The 25,332-nt window shown below is 36.6% G+C and overlaps 1 protein-coding gene across 1 annotated transcript; it reads left to right on the plus strand.

The window, feature by feature from the left end:
- On the plus strand, positions 1–25,216 carry LOC127950426 (GTP-binding protein REM 2). Its single transcript, XM_052547470.1, has 5 exons — positions 1–324; positions 1,328–1,649; positions 2,254–2,327; positions 15,107–15,284; positions 20,422–25,216. The coding sequence occupies exons 1-5, from the start codon at positions 313–315 to the stop codon at positions 20,748–20,750; spliced, it is 915 nt and encodes a 304-aa protein (XP_052403430.1). The 5' UTR covers positions 1–312; the 3' UTR covers positions 20,751–25,216.
- Positions 25,217–25,332: the final 116 nt, after the last annotated feature.

Raw genomic sequence — 25,332 nt, forward strand, 5'->3', positions numbered from 1 at the left:
AAAGCCACTGTTACAGAGACTTGAAGGGACTCACAGGTGTACAGTAATACGTGAGACATACAGCGCAGCCGTTTGCAGAGAAGCGATTAAATGTTTACTATTAAGTGAGCGTGATAAAAGGGGGCTTTTAGAGTCACATTGGGAGTCTTTCTTTTCTCTCATTTTTTCTTCTTCTTCTGACTACAGCAATGTGCTGGCATACGAGTCGAGTGTAATGTAAGAATCCCCACCGACGCTTGTGCAGTGTTTGACGCTCAGTGACATGACATGGACGGCGGAGTGTCTCACTGAGAGCAGATGAATTGAAGAACGATGTCGGACCAGGTAAGATCATCGCTTTCCCTTGTGTGTAAATAGGCTATGTGTGTGTGTGTGGGTTGTAGGGTCCTTCACAGGTTTGGGATGTTCGCTGGTGTGTGTGAACACACCCTCTCTTCTTCTGCATCCTCTGTGTTGACTTTGTTTCTGATTTTGTTTGAAAATGTTCCTGTGCTGAGACAATCCTAGGATTATTTCTTATGTTATAGTTTAGTGTCCTTGTAATGATAAAAATGGGTAAAATGGCTATATTGATCATTATAATCACTATTTGCAAGTCCTTCTATTATAGTCGATAATTTATGTATGATTTGCATACTACTTAAATATTCATGGTTTAAATTCAGATTATTATTATTATTATTAATATTAATATTATTATTATTATCAAAAAGTAACAGTTTAGAGCTTGCCTTATGCCATGCATCATACTACATCCTACTGTCTCACTGTCTGTCTCAGAATAAAGTCTATATTAATTAATTACCTTCTTTCAGTTAGTATAATTGGCTGTCTATGTGTGTCTTGCACGACTGACACTGGATCAGGCGTACTAGCTCCCCAGCACACCTGCAGTGCTGCGGCTAGATTAATTGCCGTATTAATATTGATGCCTGCTGCCCTTGCAAGCAAACACAGTAAACAGTTTAAGAGCTCTCTTGAAGATTTGCTTGATGGAGATAGATGGACGGAGCTCTCAACTGCCTTGAGTCTGAGAAAACTCATTATGTCCCTCGTCTTTTTGGACTGTTGGGATGTTTATGCCACTCCTTTAAAGCAAGTGATGCTTGTTCATGTGAATGGATGCACTGATTAGTATTTCGACCCACTTTTGTATCGTGTGCACAACCCTAAAGTCCCAGAGGATCACGTTCCTCCCCCCTTGTGCATGGATTGTTTCTATACATTATAAAGCTAGATATCATGGGATATCTACTGTCATTGTTCTTGATGTTCAGATTTGTCTTTGCCTCTGATGTACATTTTTACTTGTCTTCGGTTTTCACAGGGTTATGGCTTAACTTTATCAGCTGCGCCCCCGCTTCGCAGGGGCAGCACCCCCCTGCCAATCAAACATCAGCTGAGGCGAGAGGAAGCTGTGTCTGAGGATTACGATTGGACGCCAGGACTCGATGAGTCTGCTACTCCGCAAATCAGTGTCAGCACTGTCCAAGATTCTCCTTCACAAAAACCGCAGCAGCAAAAGTACCACGGACCCCTTCGGATAGTACTACTGGGCCAAAACGGAGTGGGCAAATCCTCTCTAGCACTTTGCCTTGCTGGACTGTCAGACAGATCACTCTCTATAGACTCTGAAACCCAAGCAGCCGGTAAAGATTATATTCATGCACTCTTCTTATGCTCAGCATCAAGCCTCAGGATGCCAAGGACTGTAGTACTATATATAGATTGCTTTGGATGAAACACACTTATCACCTCACAGACACCTGAGATCACTAGTGTAAGGCTCTCAGGATTTGATTGGAAAAAGTGCAGTGGGTGCTGTGAAGGCATCCATCTTTTTTCAGGTCTTTCATCATCTTGTGTCTTAATGAGGTGGGAAAGAACCAGCAGAGTACTGCCTCTGCACAGACCAGACACTTTCTGCTCAAAACAGAGTATGTCATTTACTAGGGGATAAAGAGCCAATCAGACAGTTTTTTTCACCCCTCTTACCTGAGCTGAGTGTCGATGTGCATCGATTCTGAACCGTATGAATTATTGTTACGCAACTCCCGAGTCCAATTCTGAACTTACCTTTCAATACTTCTTTTGTATTCTTCCCACAGATATATTATTATACATTTGATCCCATGAAATGGCCAGTTTGGGCTCAGCTGCAGGAGTAAAATTAGATGCTAGTTGAAAACCAGTGATTTAGTTTAATGCTTGAGTGTCGGTTTTTAAAAGAAATGTGTTTTGTGTGTATTGTAGATGAGGGTTACCAGCGGCGAGTGACTGTGGATGATGAGGACAGCACAATTTTAGTATATGACAGCTGGAAACAGGTGAGTCAGGCACTCTCACAAATGCATAACGGCACGCTGAGGTTTGCGTGTTTCGTATTCTTCATTTTGTATTTTATTAAATGGCTTTCAGAAAAAAACTAAACGGTAAGTTAAACTTGTGCAGTTAATCCTAAATAGCCTACAGACTCCATTTTTAAAATATATTATTATTTTCATAATCTAATGAATTGATTTGAAGATTACAGTATTTTCCCTACTGATTTACGTTCATAGAATGTTTAACATTCAAAATGTCACCAATAGTGAAGATGTCATAATTATGACCATTAAATTGTGATTGGTCATGTCTTCCCTGCGTAAATGTAAACATATATTGCTGTTGATTCTTGTGTTCACCCAACAGAAAACAAGATGCATACTTATTGCCATGACAACAGCAAGTGACTGATGCGAGATTTAATTTTTAACACAACTAAAGTCCAAAATCGATGCTTACCAAACACGATTCTTTTGCACCCAAAAAAATTAAATGTGAACACATTTTAAATGCTACACATTTAAAAGGAATAATTGAATTGAACTGCTACATTTACATGAACCATTGCATAAATGTAGGTGTTTGGTGTGAAGTTCTATTAGTTGTCCAGAAGCTCTCAACATATGAGAGTTGTTAAGAAAAAAGAGAGTGAAGGAGAGAAAGATGAGAGGAATCTGCTCTTGACCTTCCAGCTGAGGTTTGTCAGTTGTTTGTCATTTCTGTTTCCTTTTACTTTAGGGCAAATTGTTTTCAGTTTCCCGTAATTTGTTCCATTTCTGCTGAGTGTAACTGCCAGGTTTTAAAAAAAAAGAAAGTTATTTTTTACAAGCGTTTTATGTGTACCCTCTATAAAACCAGCCAGGTCCCGGTTTCCTTGTTATTTCACAGTGAATTATGACCTCTTCTTTTCCTCTTTAAAAGCCACTTATTTCAGAGTAATCTAAAATGATCTAATGGATGTATCATTATGCTTTTCAGTCACGATTACTGCATTAGTGTGTTGCAGGATTGCATTTTTTTCATGTCATTAATATAACAAATCTACATATACTGTCAAGTAAAGAAAAATATGGCTCTTGCGATATATAGTATGTCAAAACATATCATCCTCCGACATTCATTTTTCCATTTTTCCATCTAAGAGATATTGCACGTATTCGTTTATCTCAAGATTTGACTATTGCAATGCTCTCCTTGTAGGAGTGTCCAAATCATTTCTTAAAAAAATTCAATACTTGCAGAATTCAGCAGCTAGAATTTTAACCGGGGCTATGACTGGCGACCATATAACTCCTGTTTTGAAGACATTGCACTGGCTGCCTGTTAAATACCGTATAGATTAAAATTTTTAATGCTTACATATAAGGCTCTGCAAGGACTCGCTCCACAGTATTTGGCAGATCTTTTAACACCTTACACGCCAACTCGCAATTTACGCTCTTCTCAGCACGGTCTCTTAGCTGTCCCCAAAACAAGTTTACGATCCAGGGGTGACAGGGCTTTTTCTTCATATTCCTCAAAATTGTGGAACTCTCTCCGAACTGACATTAGGGTTGCTAATTCTTTAGCTGTTTTTAAAACCTTGCTTAAAACATTCTTTTTTAGGGAAGCTTTTATTAGATTTTTTTATTTTATTTTTGTTGCTTTGTATTATATCTTATTGTTGTGTTTTTCTTTTATGTAGTCTTCTTGGAAAGCGCCTTGAGAAAGTAATTTTTAAAGGCACTATACAAAATAAATGTATTATTATTATTATTATTATTCAAAAGTTTGGGGTCAATACAGTTTTATTCAGCAAAGATGCATTAAAAGTGACAGTTAAGACTTTTACATTGCTGCATTATGATACATTTCTGAAAATGAAAATGGCTGGTGCAAATTTGTTAAGACCCAAAAAAATGACATTTTAGAATACATTAAAATAGAAAACTGCTATTTCAATTCTAATAATATTTATCTATTTTTACAGAAATTGTATTAAATAAATGCAACCTTAGTAAGCAGGAGAGACTTCTTAAAAATATGTGAAAGATCTTACTAACCTCAAACCCTCTTATCCACTTATTTTGGAAGGCTTTTCATTATAACATGGCTTTAGGGATTTTCTGAAATGGTCAAACCCAATAGTTGATTCACTATATTATCATGTCGTGTATACTGTTCAGAAAATATAGCACTTTCTAATTTGGGTGAAAATCTTACTTTGATGCTGACCCTTGTGGGTAGTGTCATCTCATCCGAAAGCCTCTGTGAGATTGAATTATATACATTCATCTTCCTCTGGGATTGATGCCTCTCTACTAGTTCTGACTTCACTTGTCTCTTTGCTTATCAATCACCTTTTCCTTTTTTTCTTTTGGCTTTTTACAAGCCATCTGACCTTCATAGGATGTTCACAGGGGAACAAATAGCAATTTGAAATCCCCTCCATGTTGTTGGATTTTACGTGCAATGCATGTATTTTCCTCACACCCGCTCATATGACAGTCCAAAGCGTGTAGTGTGGGTATATCATACACTCAAATCTCGTTTTATCCCTGAAATATGATGATCATTTTGCCTGGAACACACAGATGTATCACAGTGATATCATGAGCACATGCTTGTGATTTTCGTATGAATCACAGAGTGTCGTTTCTGTGTCTCAGCTGACTAGAAGTGATTCAAACACCTATGAATGTTATGTGATATTATCATCGGGTTGTTCAGATAGATGTTTAGGGTATTAAGTTGCCTTTGTATCCTTGATGAATATTCATATTTATTTGAATCCCTGGGCAAAGCTGATTGACTTTGACTGGTCTGTTTCTTTTCCAAATGATGTTTGTGTCATCATATCTCTTCTAAATCAGATGCTGTTTGTTGCAAGCATGAATGTCAATAGTGCTCCTGCCATCACAAATTGACTGCAAGTTTTGGATCAATTCCAGGGCAGAGATGGAGCGCGAGAGAGCAGTGCCTGGAAGAACTCCCCCCATTCCATCATTTATCTTTCTCCATCTTTCATTTTTCTCTTTCAAAGCATCTCTCTTTTTCTCTGTCTAACCATCCGGCTCTTTTCCCCAGTGGCACGTTGTATCACGTGACCTCTGACCTCACCCACTATGTTGCATTCTACACCCGCCTGGCCCGTTCCACGGTTGCCATGGTTACCAGTGGTTACAGCAAACAAAAGGATCCCAGATAAACTATGCGGTTATTAATTCAAATTTTATAGATGCAGAGATTCAGCGCTGCCCTTACAGCCTCGTGGTTCACTGATTGCAGTCTGTAGCTCATGGATTGAAGCTTGATCATGAAGAATGTTTAGCAGAAGTCTGTTAGTAATGCAGTTACTTTGTTTATTTCAAGGTTTGTTTGAGATGTGGTTAGAGCTGCACAGTTGATTCAATCAAAAATGATATTTCCTTGCAAAATAAACTACAACAGACTGGGATTCAATTAAATAAAAATATAGTCTGCGATGCTCTACATACTTCAAAACTAATTAGTGGCGTTCTGTTTCTGTTTCTTAGTCTACTACAGTGAATCCCATGCAGGAGTAGCAGGGGTGACTGGAAAGATTTTCTTTTTTTTCCTCTTTGTTAAACCTGTTCAACAGAAATTATGACTATAATAGGGTGATATTAGGGTTGTCAGAACATTACAGCAGTAATCAGTTAATCTGTGGCTCAAGTGGTAGAGCATTGTGTTAGCAGCGCTAGGTTGTGGGTTTGATTCCCATGGAGCACATGTTTGGTAAAAAATGTTAGCCTAAATGCACTGCAAGTTGCTTTGGATAAAAGTGTCTGCTAAATGTATATATATATATATATATATATACACACACACACAGTATATATGCCTTAGCACATTCAGTTCCTTTTGAAATAAAGAATGTCACCTCTGTACAGTATTACTGATAGTGTAAAAATATATCTAGTATGAGTGAAGGGGCTATGGGAGTACATACACAAAAATGTTAGAAAACACTGACCTTCTACGCAAACTCCAGGAATTTGTGGCTGCATTTGCATTTGGTTTGTTCAGGATTCTCTGAGATATACAAAAAACATTTGGGCTTATATGACCACTCAAACAATCGGTCCTCTAAAAGCAAACTTAACTCATCTCAGGAGATGCTGTGAGAACACGATGCGGTTTGCTTAAGAGTAACTGTCTACTGGCAGCAGAATACGGGCAAAACATGACTCAAATGCACGAGGCATTGCTCCAGATTGAGTGATTGCTTACCCGTTTGTTGTTTCTCACACTCTTTTGAATGCAAGAGCTGCTTATTTAATTACTTTATACCTTTTGTGGTTTGCTTTGATCCAAGAAGCAGCAAAATGAAATGTTAAATGTTTATCAAACGGTGATTTGAATTACACTGTGTTTAAAGTAATTGCGGTGTGATCGTTTTTGTCCTCATCCTTGTAGTGGAATAAAATTCCCTCTAAGCATTTCTCCCTTGTCTGTTTTTAAGACAAAATGTAAGCATTACTAATTAATGTGACAAGTCATTGACATTGATTCAGTGATTCAGTGAAGGTCAGCACTTTCCTTATTGTGAAACTAGGTCAGCATATCTGGATGCATTGAAGTCGTTGCAGTAAGTTTGCAGTCTGTTCTGCAGACTGCAGCCTCACTGTCAACCTGCTTTGTTTACTGAACCATGGAGAATTGGAGAGACAGTGAATGAACTCATTCTCACACAGTGCTGCATCAGTAGTAGCTGCAGAGGATGCAGGTTTATTTTAGTTCTGTAGCAGACTCACCAAGTTCACCCAATCTACACCTGACACATCAGCCTAGTTAGAGCCTGGGTTACGCACAGGCATTCATTCACATGCAAACACACACATGCTCACAAACGTACAATCACGCACACCGCCCCGAGTCTAGCCTGCTTTGGTTAGCATGGTTAGACTTGAACTGCTTGTGACAGCGGGGCGGAAGAATGGCTTTAATAAGTCGTTCTCTTTCCTAAAATAGTACATGGTCAGCCATGTGCTCACACATGCAAGAACGTATTCTGTCACCCGTTCTGTCATTGGTCGAGATTTTGCGTCACACGTTGCTGCTCCCATTTCGGTCTTACAGCAGGAGTTGGTTCCAGGATGGAGTCGTATCAGCATGCTCTAACCGGTCTCTGATTACATGTGTCCAATGCATTAGTCAAAAACTCACCGCCTAAATGGGGTGTGAACTGAATTTAATTATTCCATTGGATAATTGAAACTGAGGACTTTAATCAATTTATAAAGTAAAACAAGGGCTCAGAATAGTGCACTACTTAACTGTTGTGCTGTACATAGTATCCTTTTTTTTTTTGTGTGTGTGTGTGTGTGTAATTTAAGATTGAATATCAAGCTTATCAACTATAGTTGTCTCAGTTGTTGTGGATACTGTGGCCCACAATGCAATGGGAACGGAACCTTCTTTTTCATTGCGATGGATGAAGAAATTAAATAGAGGGGATAGCAAATGTTAAGCGTTTTCTTTTTACTTAACTGAATGTAATATAAAATATACTGTATGTTTATATATGCTTTGAACTTATTAGTAGTATATAGAATATATAGCTACTTGTTATATTAAGTAAATAAATAGTATTATCCTACTAAAAATGTATATTTAAAATGCATTTATTTCATGCTAAGTATAGTTCAAATAAATTAATAGATTTACTGACAACTTTTTAAACTTACTGATATATATAAAAAAAGATATCATTTAACTTTATTTGGAGTACTATTTGTGCACAAATGCAAATATCTTTAGATTAAGCCTAAGATGCTTTTTAATGTCACTAGCTTTGAATAGCATCGGTCTTTAAATGCAAAATATTTAAAGTGCACCTGAAGTGTACTTTCAATAGTTTCACTTTAGCACAATTAAATATATTTCAGTATGTCTTTAGTTGGATTTCAGCACTACTTCCGCACAATTCAAGTTTAAGTAAAAACTTAGTTGCTCCAATTTAGCAGACTTTAGAAAGTATAAAAGTTTAGTATACCAAAAGTACAATTGCAGAGTGTTTTTATTATTGTAAATATGTAAATGTATTTGCATTATACTTAGCATTGGTTACATGTATTTCATAAACATTTTAGTATATTTATTTTTTAACTAGGTTATGTGTTATTCAGCCTTTTTTAAGTTGACTTAGTAGACTCATCCTCATTTTTTCCAAACCTATATGGCTTTCTTTCTGTAACACTGCAAAACATAAAAAATAAAAAAATGTCATGAATGAACATGTCTGCTGACTGAGAGGAAGATTCTGCCTCACATCTGTTCTTTAGAACAGCAAGAGGATGAATAAATGATGACAGAAATGACATTTTTGGGTTAATTAGCGCTTAACATTAACATTAATTTTAAAATGAAACCTGCAATGTGCCAAGATAATGTTAGCCCGTCACATTCCACTTAAAATGTTTACATATTACAATACTTGCGAAATATTTTATGAAAATATCAAGCAGTATGAACTAGTTTTCCATTCTAAACATAGCCCAGACCGACCCTAGCTCTAGCCTGCCATGAACATGGCAAAAGATGCTACCAGTTCTTGTCTGATATGTAATGAGCTGGTAGACTGCGGCTATTCACTTGGCTATAATTAATAGATTACTTTGAGGTGAAATATTGATGATGCTATGGTTTTTGTTTACTGGGTAGGGTCATTGTGTGTGTAAAGTGACAAGGCAGTTTGAAGGGTTTTTTCCCCCTGTAAATGTGTGAAGTATACGTCTGTTTATCTCACTCAGACAGAGTGTGTAGTGTACTACTGGGAGCCTTATGCTTTAGTAAAGTGTCCCTCAGCTCAGCCCCAGTGTCGTTATGGACTGTGAGCTTTGTGGAACGTTCATTAAGGAGATGTTTATTCTTTGATGTTGGTGTGCTTGGCAGAGTAACCGGGCTTTTATTTCTGTGGAGGTATGTGTGTTTTGTGTTTATAGCTGCAGATTTGCCTCGTTCAGCGGCTGAGAAGGCACTTTTAGATGGGGGATGTCTGTGTGTGGGCTCTCGGGCCAAATTTGTATGTTTGGGAAGAGGGGATGTGTGGACAGATGGTCTATGGCAGGCTTCCTCAAATCTTGTCCTGGAGGGCCAATGCACGGCAGAGTTTAGCTCCAACCTTGATTTTACCTACCTGTGATTTTCGAATGATCCTGAAGACATCGATTAGCATGCTCACGTTTGTTTGAGTAGGGTTAGACTAAACTCTGCAGGAAAGTGGATCTTGGACAGATTTGATGATCCCTGGTCTATAGAGACTGCAGGGTTGTGGACCTCATTCTGGTACACAGAACCCATATTCAATCTGCACACGGTTATGTCTCAACATCCATTATTATTTCTCAACAATTATTATTTCTGGATTTTTGTGATGTATAATTTATTATTATATAATTAAATATAAATAAATATCTAAATAATTAGCAATAATGTAATTAAAAGTATTATTTAATCATATTTAATATTCATATTTATTTTCTTTAATGTATATATTTATTTCAGTGGTTCCCAACCTTTTTCAGCTCACGGCCCACTCAACCATATACATATGTTTGCCGGGCTCACTTCAAAAAAATTAACTGACCCCGCTATTGTTGGGTTAATAACTAAGTACTCAGAAGCTAGATTGTTAACTGTATTTATTGAATGAACTAAAACCTATCGCGATTTCTTTGATCAATTTTGCGATTGTGACACACACCAATATGCTTTTACAGTCATAAATGCATTCAGGATTAATTGGAAACATATTTCCAAAAGAAAACCAATTAGAGCTTTATCAAAAAGTTGTAACGTCTCTAGAACAGACATACATCAAAATTATCACTATAGTAAAGATGTAACAAAATGTATAGACTTATGGCAAAAAAATAAATAAATCCCGTGTCCAGGGACTTTTTTTTTTCTTTTTTGCCATGCATTGTTCATAGAGCTCAAAAAAAAAAGGCGCATCACAGACAGTATGTGAACCTGGAGTTACAGGCATATGCCCAGTCTGTTCTGTTCTCGCGCTAGGTGCATTACATTCTGATTAGATCGGATAGAATACTACGGGAGGTCAGGGCCGCGGAAAATCGTGCTATAAAGCGATTGAGAAACGCGCATGCTCAAATCGTGATTTTATGATGATTTCTATTAATCGCACAGCCCTAGAATAGACTGGAAATGAACAGAAAATAACTGTGGTTGGCACCGCTCAGCAAAACGGGAAAACCAGATCCAGGCAGAGCTCAGCAGCGGGTAGACAGCAGAGCAAGCAGCCACACAACACAACAGCCATTTATGCATGAATTTGTTGTTCTGTAGCATATGCAGCAAAAATATCTAAGATAAATTGGTGGTTTATTCTTAAACCAATCAGCGAGCTCGAATAGTGGAAGCATAGTAACAGTTTAATATTTCTTTTTTGTTATTAAATTATATATATGAAATGATGTTATTTTATGACCTTTTTTTTTTTTACATATATTAACAATATTATTTATTTTAATAGTAATTGGCGGCCCACCTGCAATACCACCGCCACGGACCACAGGTTGAAAACCACTGATTTAGTTATATGAATATTAATATATTTGAATACATTTTATGTTAATTATTTTTATATTTGATATGTATATATTTTATAATATAATACATAATGAATATCATAATATTTAATATTTCACTTATTGTTAATATTTATTTAATGTGTATATTTTAAAAGTAATTTATTATTTTGTTATATATTTATTTCATATACTTGATTTTCTCAAGAAATTTTATCCGTTTCAAAGATTTGTTTAAGGTGAATAATGACCAAAACACTGATAAAACGGTTTTTTTTTTTCTGTTTTGTATTCTCTGTATTGGCTCATTGACCAGGATCTGGCCTGATTTCTGTGTAATCTGTCTTCCTGTACCAAATGTGGCTGGAAAAAGGTGTGTTTGTTTTAAATGACCCAGTATAGAAAGAACACAGTTCCTGGGAATGAGTTTATGGTGAGAAATGTGTTGAGGGATATTTTAATGCCATGTTTTCCCCAGGTTCTAATCTGCTTTGTGACCCCCTATGAACTCATTTTATTCTCAAACATAGGCTTAACCACAGCAACAGAATGGAGAGAAACAATTTCAGGGTTTTAAAGCTGGAGTGGATAATTTCTGTGCCACTAGTTGCACAAAAGGGAATTGAAAAAAAAAAAAAAAAAATATTCCAAATGACTGTTCATCTTCAGTAGAGCTGTACAGCTTGTGAGCCTCTGAATGTTTCTCTTGGGTTTTTAGCTGTTTTGGATTTATGAGTATAAAGAGGTCTGTGGTTAACATTACATTAGGAGAAAATGTTTTGCAGTATAACATAAATTACATACAATCAAACCTTAAACACAAACCTTAAAAAAAGCTATTTGTTAAACATATTTTGCTAAATGCAGATTAAACCTTATACAATGGTATGATTTAACATGCTTGATTATTTGAATAACCATTTCAGTCCTTATGTAACTTTTTAGCATCTTGTGTTTTTAACACCCCAGTGACAAGTAATGTTAACCACAGATATACTAATTAGAAAAACCAATTTTAAAGAATAAAATAATTAAAAAGGGAACTTAAGAATTCTAGGTTGGCTTACAATTTGACATCATTGCAAAACAGCTCTGGTGAGTTCGTCCTGTCAGAATCATCATATGTATAAATAGAGCACACATGAACACTTTAATGTCTTAATTGCTATTGGCAAACTCATTATTTCAGTTCTTTTGTTCCTGTAGCTGAAGCAGTAGAGCATGTCAAATATACATCTCAAATTCAATGCAATCACTTTGGATAAAGGCATCTTAATGCTTTCTGGGTATCATTTGAAAGATGAATTGTTATTGACTATGATACTTTGTGATGTACGATTAATATTGATCTGGTACCATTTACTTTGTACATAATTTATGTACTGGTGATGAAAATAGCACAAAACTAGCATCTACTTCTTTTGCTGGTATATGAGAATTGTGCAGTTTTACTATATTTTCCATCATTCTTTGTGGGAGCATGAGAATAATAAAATATGCAAATAAAGCATCAGTGACACACCTAATGTAATCATTATTTTGAAATAGCACTGGAAAAAAAGAGAAAGATATACAAAATAAATTGTCTTGAGAGTCCATTTGACTAAAATCACTTATAGGCACTTAATGTTGCCATTACCACTAACAGAGAAATACTAAAAAACACCACCATGTTTAGACTCTAATGGAAATTCAATCTACAGAATGTTTACTTATTATGGTCTCTGCACATTAAACTGCAACTTTGCCTGTAAGTTACATTAAACCGCTTTAAGCAAGATCAGTTTAAACTATCTGCTCACTGTGAGATATTCTGTTCATTTTAATTAAATCATTTGGCAACATAATAAACCCAAAATGAATCTGAACATGACATATACAAGGAGTTCATAACAGTAAACGTGTTTATACGGAAAGCACCATGCTGTGTAGATGAACATTTAGCTGGATTAGTGCGCATCATTTCATTAACCTGCTTAATATATAATGAGATATAGACCATTTACACATTTATTAAGAGTGCTGGATTCAATAATCTAAATCTGTACAAGAGGACAAAAAAGCTGGAAGGCATATTTGCTGACAGCATGGCAGGGATTTGTGTGTATGTGTGTGTGTTTCATGACTATAATCACTCAGTTAACCAGTGTATGTGTGAGTGTGTTTTGCACTATCACTGTATTTTGTATCACGCAATTTTCACATGCGTACCTGCGTGTGTATTCTCAAAGCCATTAAAAGCTATGATTTTGTCTGTTTATCTGGCCACGAAAGAGCAGACAGTGACAGATGGACCTTTACTGCAGCGGAAGAGCTCGATGTTGTTATTTAGAGACCGCTGTATGCTTTCGTCTTGTTTCTCTGATGGAAAGACCTTTTACTTTGCCTGTCCGGCCCCAGAGAGCCCCTCCATCACAAGGAGCACTATCGACCATGTCGTGCTGTCTTCACCGCTCATCAAGATACGTGTCCGCTCCTCGAAGGAGACAACCTCCTCCCTGTGCCCTTCCTGTGTGGGGTTGTGGCAGGTGGCTGAGCCCCCCTTTCCCTTCCTGCTTCCGCTCCGCTAGATTCTTCCCTTCCAGAGAAACTCTGTGTTTCTGTGGCTGTGTGAATCTCACGCTCTGGGCCCGAGTGCGATTGGCTCGGCTGCAATGTGAATTTTTTAGGCAGCTCTCCAGAGGGCTGGAATTTGCCTTTGGGGAGTCAGAGATCTAGGACACAGGCTTTCCATCTATTTATCTGTTCCTCTTTCTGTTTAGGAGATGAAATAGGAAGTGGTCCATAGGGGACAGAAGCATTTTCTTTCTTCTCTCAATTCATTAAAGAAGGAGCGACAGCCGGCCTGTCATAGCTGTCATTAAGAGAAAGCCAGACCCTGGAGTGGCTGTACTTTAGCGCTGTAAAGTGGTTGTGGTGATGTGTAGTGATGTTCTCGGGGGGTAGGCGCTTGACTGAGGCATCTGCTGCCGTTTTGAACACACCTGAGCTCTGCGGCAGCAAAACTGTGAGCTGGAACAAAAACAAAGCCGTCGAAGATTTGAGGTTGTCCTCCTTAAATCCCAGTAATCCTCATTTTCATGGACACAAACGCTCCTGAGCTGCACTCAAGTGAAAACTGTCCTCCTCTTAAGGCCGTTCACACCAGGAATGATAACTATAACAATTAAAGGGGCAGTTCACCCAAAAATGAAATTAACTGCTCATCCTCATGTCGTTCCAAACTCGTTAGACCTCTGTTCATCTTAGGAACACAAGTTAAGATATTTTTGATGAAATTTGAGAGCTTTCCGACCCTCCATAGACAGCAAGGGTTCTACCATGATCACGGCACAGAAATGTAGTAAAGACATTGTTAAAGTAGTCCATGAGACATCAGTGGTTCAACCATAATTTTGTTTCTTCATAAGCTACGGTAATGCTTTTTGTGTGCAAAGAAACAAAACGAACGACTTCATTCATCAATTCTTCTCCTCCGCATTATCCTATAGCACCATTTTGGAGAGTATCGTGATGCAGGTGTGTGCTTTTCTTGTACGTACACAACGTGTGTGCATGATGCTGTTGACCTAGAACAAGCATGTGCAGTGCCTTGTTTACATTTTAGAGGAAAGAGCACACGTGTCATTATACTCTCCAAAATTGAATTACGGTTGAACGACTGTCACATGGACTATTTCAATCAATGTTCTTGGTACCTTTCTGGTCATTGATTGTGGTAGTACCCTTGTTGTATATGGAGGGTCAGTGGGCTCTCAGATTTCATCATAAATGAACCAGGGTGTGTAATTAATGACAGAATTTTAATTTCTGGGTGAATTATCCCTTTAAAGATATTCTGTTCTGTTTATGCAAGCTGCATCTGTCATCTGCCACTTTAAATGCTTGCGCTTCTTCAACTTGAGTGGATTCTGATCAGCTGTCAATGTATTGATAATTTATCGACAGACAGAAAATTAACAATTAACAACAGAAAATCACTCTGAAAGTTATTGCAGTGATAACTTTGCTCTGTGGTGGTGCTGTGGACTTTCCTATTCTCATAGAAACTTGGATCTTTATCTTTATCATAATAGTTTATCCTTGGTGTGAACAGGCCATTACTTACCTACGATGACAAATAATCATCATCTAATGCTTTATAAATAACATGTATATGAAGCACTGAATCTTCATGGTTGAGTTATGCTGTAATTGGTTTGTCTGTGTTTGGATTTGATTGACAGGAGCTGTCCACTCTGCAGTGTGAGGTGTGCATCCTGGTGTTTTCGTTGACGGACAGGCGTAGCTTCCACCGGATTGCTCAGCTCCGCCTCCTGTTGAGGGAGTCGCTGCCGCACACCCCCATCATTCTAGTGGGCAACAAGAGTGACCTCGTGCGCTCCCGTGAGATCAGCACAGAGGGTAAGCCTGTTTTTAATCTACGTTCTTGAGCTCCAGATCTCATAATTCAACTCAATTTGCTGCATAGCTGGCGGAGATTTCTGGGATTAAAAGAACAGGGTCAAATGAAAGAATAACATTTTATAGTAAATGAAACCCTATGAACAAAAATACAGAAAGACAGAGAAAGGAGAGCGATGGTAATGGAACACAAAGACCAATTATAATTCATTAAACCACTAGATGTAAATTAAAGGACCAATTGGAATATTATAATTAAATCATCATCAATTATATACTGGAAACATTATAGGCATTGGTTTAATGATTAGAATTATCCAAATATTTTTAAATATAGAATTATAAAAATCATAAAAATGAATTCATGAGACATACTGTTGAAAACTGGGGTCAAGATTTTTGTGTTGGTAAATAAATTATGCTTCTATTCAGCAAGGGCACAGCAAATCTGTTTAATTGGACTTTACAATAAAGTGTGACGATATTATTAATAAAACATGCATGGATGAATCGTTCGCAAAAAGAACATGCATTTTGGTAAACAGAGGCATTCTCATTTCATTGACTTAAAGTGCTTTGAAAATAAGTTGAAATGTGTGGGAAGTAAGAACAAAATGGATGGGCAATTTCAATTCAGTAATTAGAGTACAGATCGTATAATTCAACAGGTAGTTTGTCCACACAAGGCTCCCTGTAGTCCACCTCTGTCTCTCAACACTTGTGAGTCATCTATAGAAACCTTCCTGCTATGACTCAGCTTTTGTCTAAATGCTTCCATCTCCATCTGGTTGTATTTATATAAGGAGATTCATAGATTTCTGGCAAGGGAAATCACTCAACTTATCATCATGAACAGGTGCTGCTAGGAGATGTGCATTTGTAAAGTGGGCACATTGTCCATTTAGGGCTGATAGAGAATATGGATTAACTTTGCTGGTGTTTTCTGGCAGAATTGAGAATTGAGAACTCAGTTTAGTTTCTGCCACTGCATTTCAATCAAACAGATTTCTTTACCTACAATGTATTTGAAAATGGTCTAGCTATTTGAAAATTGTGTAATATAGCCTACACATAGGATGATATAAAGATGTTTTTTATAAACATTAAATTATTAAAATTAAGTTTCAAACATTTTATGTGACCGTAATGTTGACAATAAACATGCACACCTCAAATAGTAGTTGAATGTATTTTGAGATTTGTGAAGTGTATTTGAGTGTAATATGAATGTATCTTTTATAATGTCCAATAATAATGTTTTTTATTTTATTTTATTGATTTAGCTTGTTTTTGGGCACATTTAATTAATAACTGCTGAAATATAGGTCTTTGTCAGCTTTTTGGGCACTTCCTGTATCCATACCACAATTTCCCAAATAGGCTGTGTCTGAAAACAAATACAATACTTTGCATGATTAGAACATTTCTTATGTTTGCTCTGTATTATTTATCACCCACAATGTGCTGGTGTTACTATCTTTATGTGTGTGTGTATGTGTGTGTGTGTGTGTGTGTGTGTGTATTTGTATGCCAATACACATGCATTCATTCTCTCCCTAACACTTTTCTTTCTCTAATTCTCTCCTTCTCCTGCATGGTGAAACCCTGTGCCATGTGTTTGCAGGGCTGTGATAAGGAGGATAAGGAAGCTTAGTGTGTTGTAATCATTAAGAATAATAGTGTGCAGGCACTTTCATGTATTGGAGCTGATAACAGGACGGTTCCATGGGACGGATGACATCAGAGGTGCTCTGTTCTTTTGGAAAATTACATCCAGTATAAACTGCATTCTTCTGTTTACTGCACTGCTCATCCACCATAATTATGAACAACATTTTTATACAGTGGTGGCTAAAATTATTAGAGCACCAGTACTTTCATCAGCTTAATATTTTTAAAGTCTTTTGCTGTAGTGTGTCAGAAGGAAATATCAATCTACATTTCCAAACATTCATTTTGCCTTTAATTGTGATAATCCAGTGAGATTATTAGAAGTCTGACAGCACCCAGAGATCTAATATCATCAGCATCATCCAGTCTGTCTGGAATGACATGAAGAAACAGAACAAACTGAGACAGACTCAATCCAGAAGAACTGTGGCAACTTCTCCAAGATGCTTGAAGAAACAACATGTGTGGGATGAGTTATGCTCCAAATTGTAATATTTGTAGGCTTAGAGGTTTGTTCAGATCTTCAACCCTAAGTAAGAACATTAGGAAGCACCACTAGCGAGTGCATAAGATGGGTGTGGATGTTAGAAAAGGACCTTGTAGGAAGTGCAGAGGACAGTCATGCGGACACATCTGTGCTCAGCATATTTATTCCTCCGGGTGCTGCAGCCAGTGTGGTTATCGATACGGAAATGTTCTGAATCTTTTTTTGTCTGCATCTATCTTCCTGTCTCCGATACAAACACATGAGCTCACACTCACTATGTGTATCAGCTTCATGTAAATGGGTTTAATTTACATCGTGTCTTCACGAGTCAGCTTTTTATGTTGACATTCAAGCCTTATTTGAACAGACACACTGACAGTGGATGTGTACATGCTGTAAGGTCATACACATTAAATCACTGAAACCGAGACGGCCAACCTTATGCTGGAGAAGATGAGTCTATAGCCATAAACAGAATTTACAACTCTGAAGAACCGTAATGCTACACACATGTGATAAATCTCCTGCCTGCTGTGCCAGAACAACTAGGTGCCCGTTCATTTTTTGTTAAGATAACAGGGTCGATCATTTTATAGGTGTCATATCTGATGTTTTATTTATTTCCCCCCCACCTCAACCCACTCAAGAACTTGTTTTATTCAGTGCTGAATTTGATCATATCTGGTCCTCTGTTGTCAGAGCCTTTTTAAGGATTGTCTATTGTGTAGAACAATCAAAAGAACAGCATTTATTTGAAGCAGAACATTTTTGTACTATTCAAAAAAATTCTGTCACTTTTGATCATTTTGCTACACATGTGATAAATCTCCTATCTGCTGTGCCAGAAAGAATGAGGCCGCCCCCACCCCAGTTTTTTTTTTTTTTTTTTTTTTTTATATATAATGGGGTCCATCATTTCATAGGGGTAATATCTGATATATATATTATCATTTATTTATTCCCTTAAGTCTGTTTATTTTCCCTCACCTCAGCCCTCTCAAGAACATTGACCTTAACCTCTGTCTCTTATTTTTTTTGCATTTTATCCTATTTATATATGTACATATATGTCACAGCTGATTTTGTTTTTCATTGTTTGATGAATGGACCATTCAGAAGAACACCATTTACTTGGGTTCTACAGGGTTTTTATGCTATTGTGCCTTTAAAGACCTCCATTTAAATGATCTAGGTTATGAAATGTCTTTGCAAGCGAGTGATAACACTTGATTATGTAGCGGGTTTGCTATTGGATCCGATCTAGTCGCCACTGCTCCATCTTACAGTAACAGCCTCTTAGCAAAGCCGGTGACAGATTCACAGAACATTCCGTGCTGAAATGTGTCACATAAACTGTTAAGGTTGAATTGGAATGATCATGGTTCATGGTAAAAATAAACATCAGCCACTTATTTCTATAGCTGTGATCTTTCAGAAGGATACGATGCCAGGATCAGCACAATGTCTGGTTGGGCTAGTCATCAGTTACACACTGTACTGTATAGTGTCTTATTCTGGTTACTGAATATTATCATCATCTTATCCTGTGGTTGTTTTATCCAGACTTCTTCATCTTTACTTTACTTTGTCAGGCCAGGCCCAGTTGCCGAACACTCAATAGGCGTAGTTGACGTGTAAATGTGGGTGGTCATGTGTGAATGTTTTCATTGTTGTGCTGTCAGATTTCTGAACAACCTGCCTTGTTCAGGGTTGATATTGTTTAATAAAGATATTATTTATTGTTTTAGTTCACCGAAATAAAGGTGAAATAAAACACATTTAAATGTAATTTAATTAATTTAAATTAAATGTTTTCCTTTATTAGTAGAACACACACACACACACACACACATTTTCAGTTTGGAAGTTGAAGCGCTAATATAACTAAAACAAAAAAATAAATGTAGGCTATAAAAATATTAAAAAAGAAAAATTACATAAAAAACACATAAAATTAATTTATTATAGATAAATATTTTTTTTATTATTATATTAATTATAGTTTTATAGGGGTTGTATCATGTTTCATGTTTTAGCAGTCAGTTTAAAAGAAACCACAGTTATTTTACTATTATTTAAGGTTTTTTTCTCCATTCTGTCACCGATGGAGTTTCGGTTCCTTGCCGCTGTCGCCTCTGGCTTGATTAGTTGGGGTCACTTCATCTACAGCGATATCATTGACTTGATTGCAAATAAATGCACAGACACTATTTAAACTGAACAGAGATGACATCACTGAATTCAATGATGAACTGCCTTTAACTATCATTTTGCATTATTGAGACACTGTTTTCCAAATGAATGTTGTTCAGTGCTCTGACGCAATGTATTTTGTTTAAAGCACTATATAAATAAAGGTGATTGATTGATTATTTATATATTAATAAATCTTTATATGTATATATATATATATATATATATATATATATATATATATATATATATATATATATATATATATATATATATATATATATATATATATATATATATATAGGCTATTTTAAATATGTATTAATATAGCATATAAATAATAGTAAAATAAATTTGGTTTAATAGTCTTTTGAACTGACTGCTAAAACATGAAAATAAAATCTTGTTATTATAATATTTTACATTTTTTCATGATACAACCCCTAGAACACTGTCATATCTGGATTGGGATGATATATGTTTTTCAATTCTCTCCGTCTCCTCCTCCTCCTCCTCATCTGTTTTTTTCTTCTCTCAGGTCATGTCACTCATCCACAATGGTGCCATCTAATCGACATCTAAAGTGATCTAATTCAATCCTGTCCACACACCTCCGAACAAACACACCCACACAAACATTTATTTATCTATGTGCTACATTAAGTCCCACTCGATTGATTCAGTTATCTAATGTTAATCTGTTTTGATATGACAAGAAATTGTCAAACTCCATCTGCGTCTGTATCACTCAACCTCTCTCTCACTCTCTTTCTCTTTCTTTCTCAGAGGCACACTCCAGTGCAATGATGTTTGGCTGCCTGTATCTGGAGCTCTCCGTCTCTCTGGACCACCGCACTAATGACCTGTTAGAAGCGGCTGTGAGAGCGGCCCGGGGCCACAACCTGGGGCCCGGCTGGACGGAGGGGTCCCCCACGGTGGACCGCCGAGAGAGCTTGACCAGCAGGGCCAAGCGCTTCCTTTCAGGGCTCGTTCCGCGCTCCCACCTCGGCCGAGACCGGGAGGGCGGCAGAGACAGAGACCTCAGCAGACACAGAGGAAGCAGGATGCTCAGGCAGAAATCACGTTCTTGTCATGACTTCAGCGCTCTAATGTAACCGAAAACAACAGAGAGGGAGAGAAGGAGAGAAGGTGTAAAAGGAGGCTAGAGCAGAAATTGAAGAACTGCATGTATGATTGACAGGTGAGGAGATAAGACCACTTCACAGAGGAGATAATTCTCCGGAGAGATTACCTAAACTAGTATGTGTGAAATTAGTTGTTTATACCAGTCTCTCAGTCACTGAACGTGACAGGGGTGCAGCGAAACCAAGTAGTGTATAAACTATCCTGACAGAACATGACCTTTGAGGTTGAGAGAGGCCTGTAGACGGACAGATCCACATAAATATAGCACTGGATTTGAGTGAAATGAGTGGATCATGCTGGCTGTGGCAGGCTGTTAGTGATAGAGTAGCTCCTGTAGTAGACGCATGCTGGCACGGCACAGATGCAGAACTGTAGTAAAAGTCCTGTCGTAAAAAAAATAAATAATAAGATAAGATACTTTAGTTAATGCATGGATTCAGCATTTTAGCTTTTATCACATATTTTCTGGTTTAGGGGAACCAAATAAAGTGATTTAAACTGAAGCAGTTATTGAAAAACTCATATTGGTTGATAGGGCTGCACGATATTGGGATATTTAGTTTTTCCGCTGTTTGAAAAAAAATTACTATATGACGACTATATTTTGTAAGAATACTTCTAAATCGATTAGGCTGTTATTGTTGACGATTGCATTTGCTTTAAATAAAAATAAATAAAGAAAATGAAAATGCTGAAAATGTAAAATGTACACTGAAGAGTGTAAACGATCTGATTTGAGATTTTTTTTTTAGATTTGAGTGTACTCTTTAGTACTGTTGTTCACCCATTTAATCTGATTAACAATAATAGATTTTTATTGTGGTTATTATTAAATAAAAACTAGAATTTAATTAAAAATAATTTTATAGTATAACTGTAAGATTACAATGCTAATATTTAAATAGCTTCTTCATTTTAAACTGTATTTAAATATACTTCATAGTATGACTGTAAAATTACAATACTAATTAAAAAAAAACATTTGAAACTTTACTGAAATACACTATCTTTAATAAATAGTTTAAAATATTAAGTGTATCAAGCTTTTATTTTGGTGGGTGACCGAATTCATCTTTATGAATGACACAGTGTTGTGCTTCACTCTGAAACATGCAGCGCATATATTTATTGAATTAAAAGTCCTGGCGATTTGATTATACTGATTGCAATTATTTCGATATGCCGTGCAGCCCTAGGGGTCAACTGCTAATCTGAATAAGGTCAATGGTGGTTTTGGCTTTGAGAAAACACTGTGTCCTAGCCAGACTTAGTGTCATGTAGCCTGGTAAGTCCAGAAGAAAAGAAAATCTTACTGTCACTCAATGTAAAATGACCTAATACAGTTTATTTTATCAGATTATACTGTAATAATAGACTGCTACGTAAAAAGTGTGAATAACAGAAAACATAGCAAAAGATCTGTTTTAACTTTATGATCAACATTCTTTTTTCTTTTTTTTTTTTGGATAGCTGTGATCAAGAACACAGCTCTTGAGGATCTTTTGTTCATTTGATGCCACTAACCTTGAAAACCTTTGCAGATCCAGTGTTCCTCCTCAAAAGCACTCATTGGTGTTTTGTAATTTGCTTTAATTTTAATCACAGTATCAAAGTCAGTGAGAAGACATTTGATGTTTTATACACATTTTTATGGAACCAATGAGATCTCATTGGTGGCTGGGCTATTTGGCTTTACAGCATAGGAATTACAACCAAGCAACTGATAAAATATTGCTTTATGCCCTCACATCTGGCTAGGACATGGTGCTAATCACAATGTGAACCAAACTTATGACGATTCCTCTTTTAGATAAAATGTTCTTGATGTAGAATGTTCATTGATACACATCAGGTTTATTGGCTAACCTCATGCAAAGAATGCAAGAAATTCACTTTGAGACTAATTGCAAAGCACCAAGCATCATATGGTGCCAAATCAACGCAGAACTGCAAAGGAATTGTAATATCACAATTATTATAATTTTTGTATTGTTCTAATATTAACAGCCGACCAGTTGCGGTAATTGCGAATTGTACCTTTTTTACAAGCGGAACAAGCACTTGCTAAAATAGTTTTCATATGCAGTTTCTGTAGCGTGATGAACAATTTGAAGTGAAAAAGTGGCGTACAGCTGATTTAACATCCTTTAGAAAACATACACTTCTGGTTTGTGGTTGGAATTAATTGGCTTGTCATTAATTTGGAGAACAGGAAGGAAATACTTAAACATAAGCAATGTTTATGATTTAGGTACTGATGAGTTTCTCCCTCAAACAATTATTAGTGAAATGTAATCTCTGACACGCTGTAATGATTTCAGTCAATCAGGTCTAAAGTACATACTCAGATATTCACCTATAATGAAGTCTTTACCATAGGGAGGCCCGCTGAGAGCAAAATCACATACTAATTGATTGTTTAAGATGTAATGGGACATTTTGAGATATAACAGCAAAATGTTGTTGTTCTTCTGATATTAACCTATTTTTTTTACTCATAATTATGTGCACTAATAATTAAATTCCACCATTGTGGTGGGAGTAATACACAAACCTGTTATTTAATGAGCATAAAATAAGAAAAGCAGGCAATATTAGGCAATCAGTGTTGGCAGGGAAAGCAGATTGGTCTGTAGAGAGCGCTTTGATAAACTCCCTTAAGTCAGACAGGGCAAACTCTAGAGAATAAGTGAATACCGTTGAACTAATTTGACACCTCTATAATGAAAGCAAGCCATCTTTACACTCAATTCTGTATGATAAGTGAATTAACTGACTGACTCTCATTTTTCTTTATACGGGTCAATTGTAATATATAGTATTTGGAATTTAGTTGCACGCAGCTGAATGCAAGTCTCAGTGATTGAAGAGGCACTTTCAACCAACGCCATAAAACCCTGGGTTCAGGTTCCTCTCATCTCACTTTCCTAAATGGCTTGTCACCAAAAAGGACCAGATGTTAGGACAAGCAATATTGAGAATGGCCCACTTTGTCATTTGTGACCCTGGCTGGACCACAAAGTCGTTCGGGTATATTTTTAGAAATAGCCAAAGAACATTGTACGGGACAAAATGATCTATTTTTCTTTTATGCTAAAAATCATTAGGCTATTAAGTAAAGATCATGTTCCATGAATATATTTATTAAATTTCCTCCCTAACTTAATTTTTGATTAGTAATATGCATAGTTAAGAATTCATTTGGACAACTTCAGAGGTGTTTTTCTCAGTATTTTTTTTATTTTAGTTTTTGCACCCTCAGATTCTCAAATAGTTGTATCTCGGCGAAATATTGTCCTGTCCTAACAACATCATCAACATCAAACATCAATGGAAAGCTTATTTATTCAGCTTTCAGCTGATGTATAAACCACAATTTTGAAAAATTGACACTTAAGACTGATTTTGTGGTCCAGGGTCATATGTCGTCTTTATCATGAGACTTACTGTGATTTCACTAAATAGGACGTGGATGATTGTTTGATAGGAATTTTGGAATTTCCACCAAAATATTAGACTTTAGACCCTTTCATATGACTTGCATCAGGGCTTCAAAGCAAGTGTTATAAGCCACTTTGACATAAGAATTGTGACAGAAAGCATCACGGACAGTGTACAGTGTTACATGGTAGCAAGTGGATAGAAAACATTTGATCTTCGAACAGAAAGTCCTGCCAATTGCTTTGAAAACTTATTAAAAAAAATTGAAAAAACTATAACCATTTAAATGCATATACTTAAAGTCTGACATTTAATTAACTTTGTACTTTAAAAGGCTTCTAGGGATGCAAAAATCACGTTTCTTGTATCTGCATGTCTGGTTATCATACTCAAAGCTTTGAAAGGTCAGCTAACAAGGTCAAAGTTGAAATAGTGTGAACTCTGAGCACCACTGATGCTTCACTCCAGAGTTCAGTGCAGTGAGCGACACTAATGGAAATTGTTTAACAGGGTTTGAAAATCATTCTTGTCAACCCATAATTTCAGAGTTAATGGTTAGGATTAGAACTATGTTTGTTTGTGTGTTTGTTAAACAATAGTGTTCTGTAAAATCGCTGTAGCCTTAAATTGAGGGGTACCTCAAATTACATCCATTAGGTGATATGGCTGAAACTGTATGAGTGTTTAAGGATGATACCATGTGAGTATATTTAGAGCCATAAAAGGGGACACAGTGTCCACAGAGGGTATTTTCACCTATTCACATTTTAGAGCCATCAATACATGATCTCATGAAATCCACTGAATATGCCATAGGACCAAGCATTTCTGTGGGGGCTGGCCACACAGGCTTATGCAACAACAACAAAAACACAACGTTCTGGAAACGTTCCGAGGTCAAACATGGCAGCACCATTGACTTGTATCTCACTATTGATGAATGTCATCCACTCTGTCTTTGAAAATGAGAGAATAAAGACAATTTGTTACGATACCCTGGTATGTGTTTGAGGTTTGTCCCTGCACTTGTGAATGAGGTCTAGATTCTTGCAAGCAAACCTACAGCCGAAGCTTGCAGTGACGCTCCTCAAGGTGAGGAACTATATTTAT

Source organism: Carassius gibelio, chromosome B2 (assembly GCF_023724105.1).
Source record: "Carassius gibelio isolate Cgi1373 ecotype wild population from Czech Republic chromosome B2, carGib1.2-hapl.c, whole genome shotgun sequence".
Classification (NCBI taxonomy): Eukaryota; Metazoa; Chordata; class Actinopteri; order Cypriniformes; family Cyprinidae; genus Carassius; species Carassius gibelio.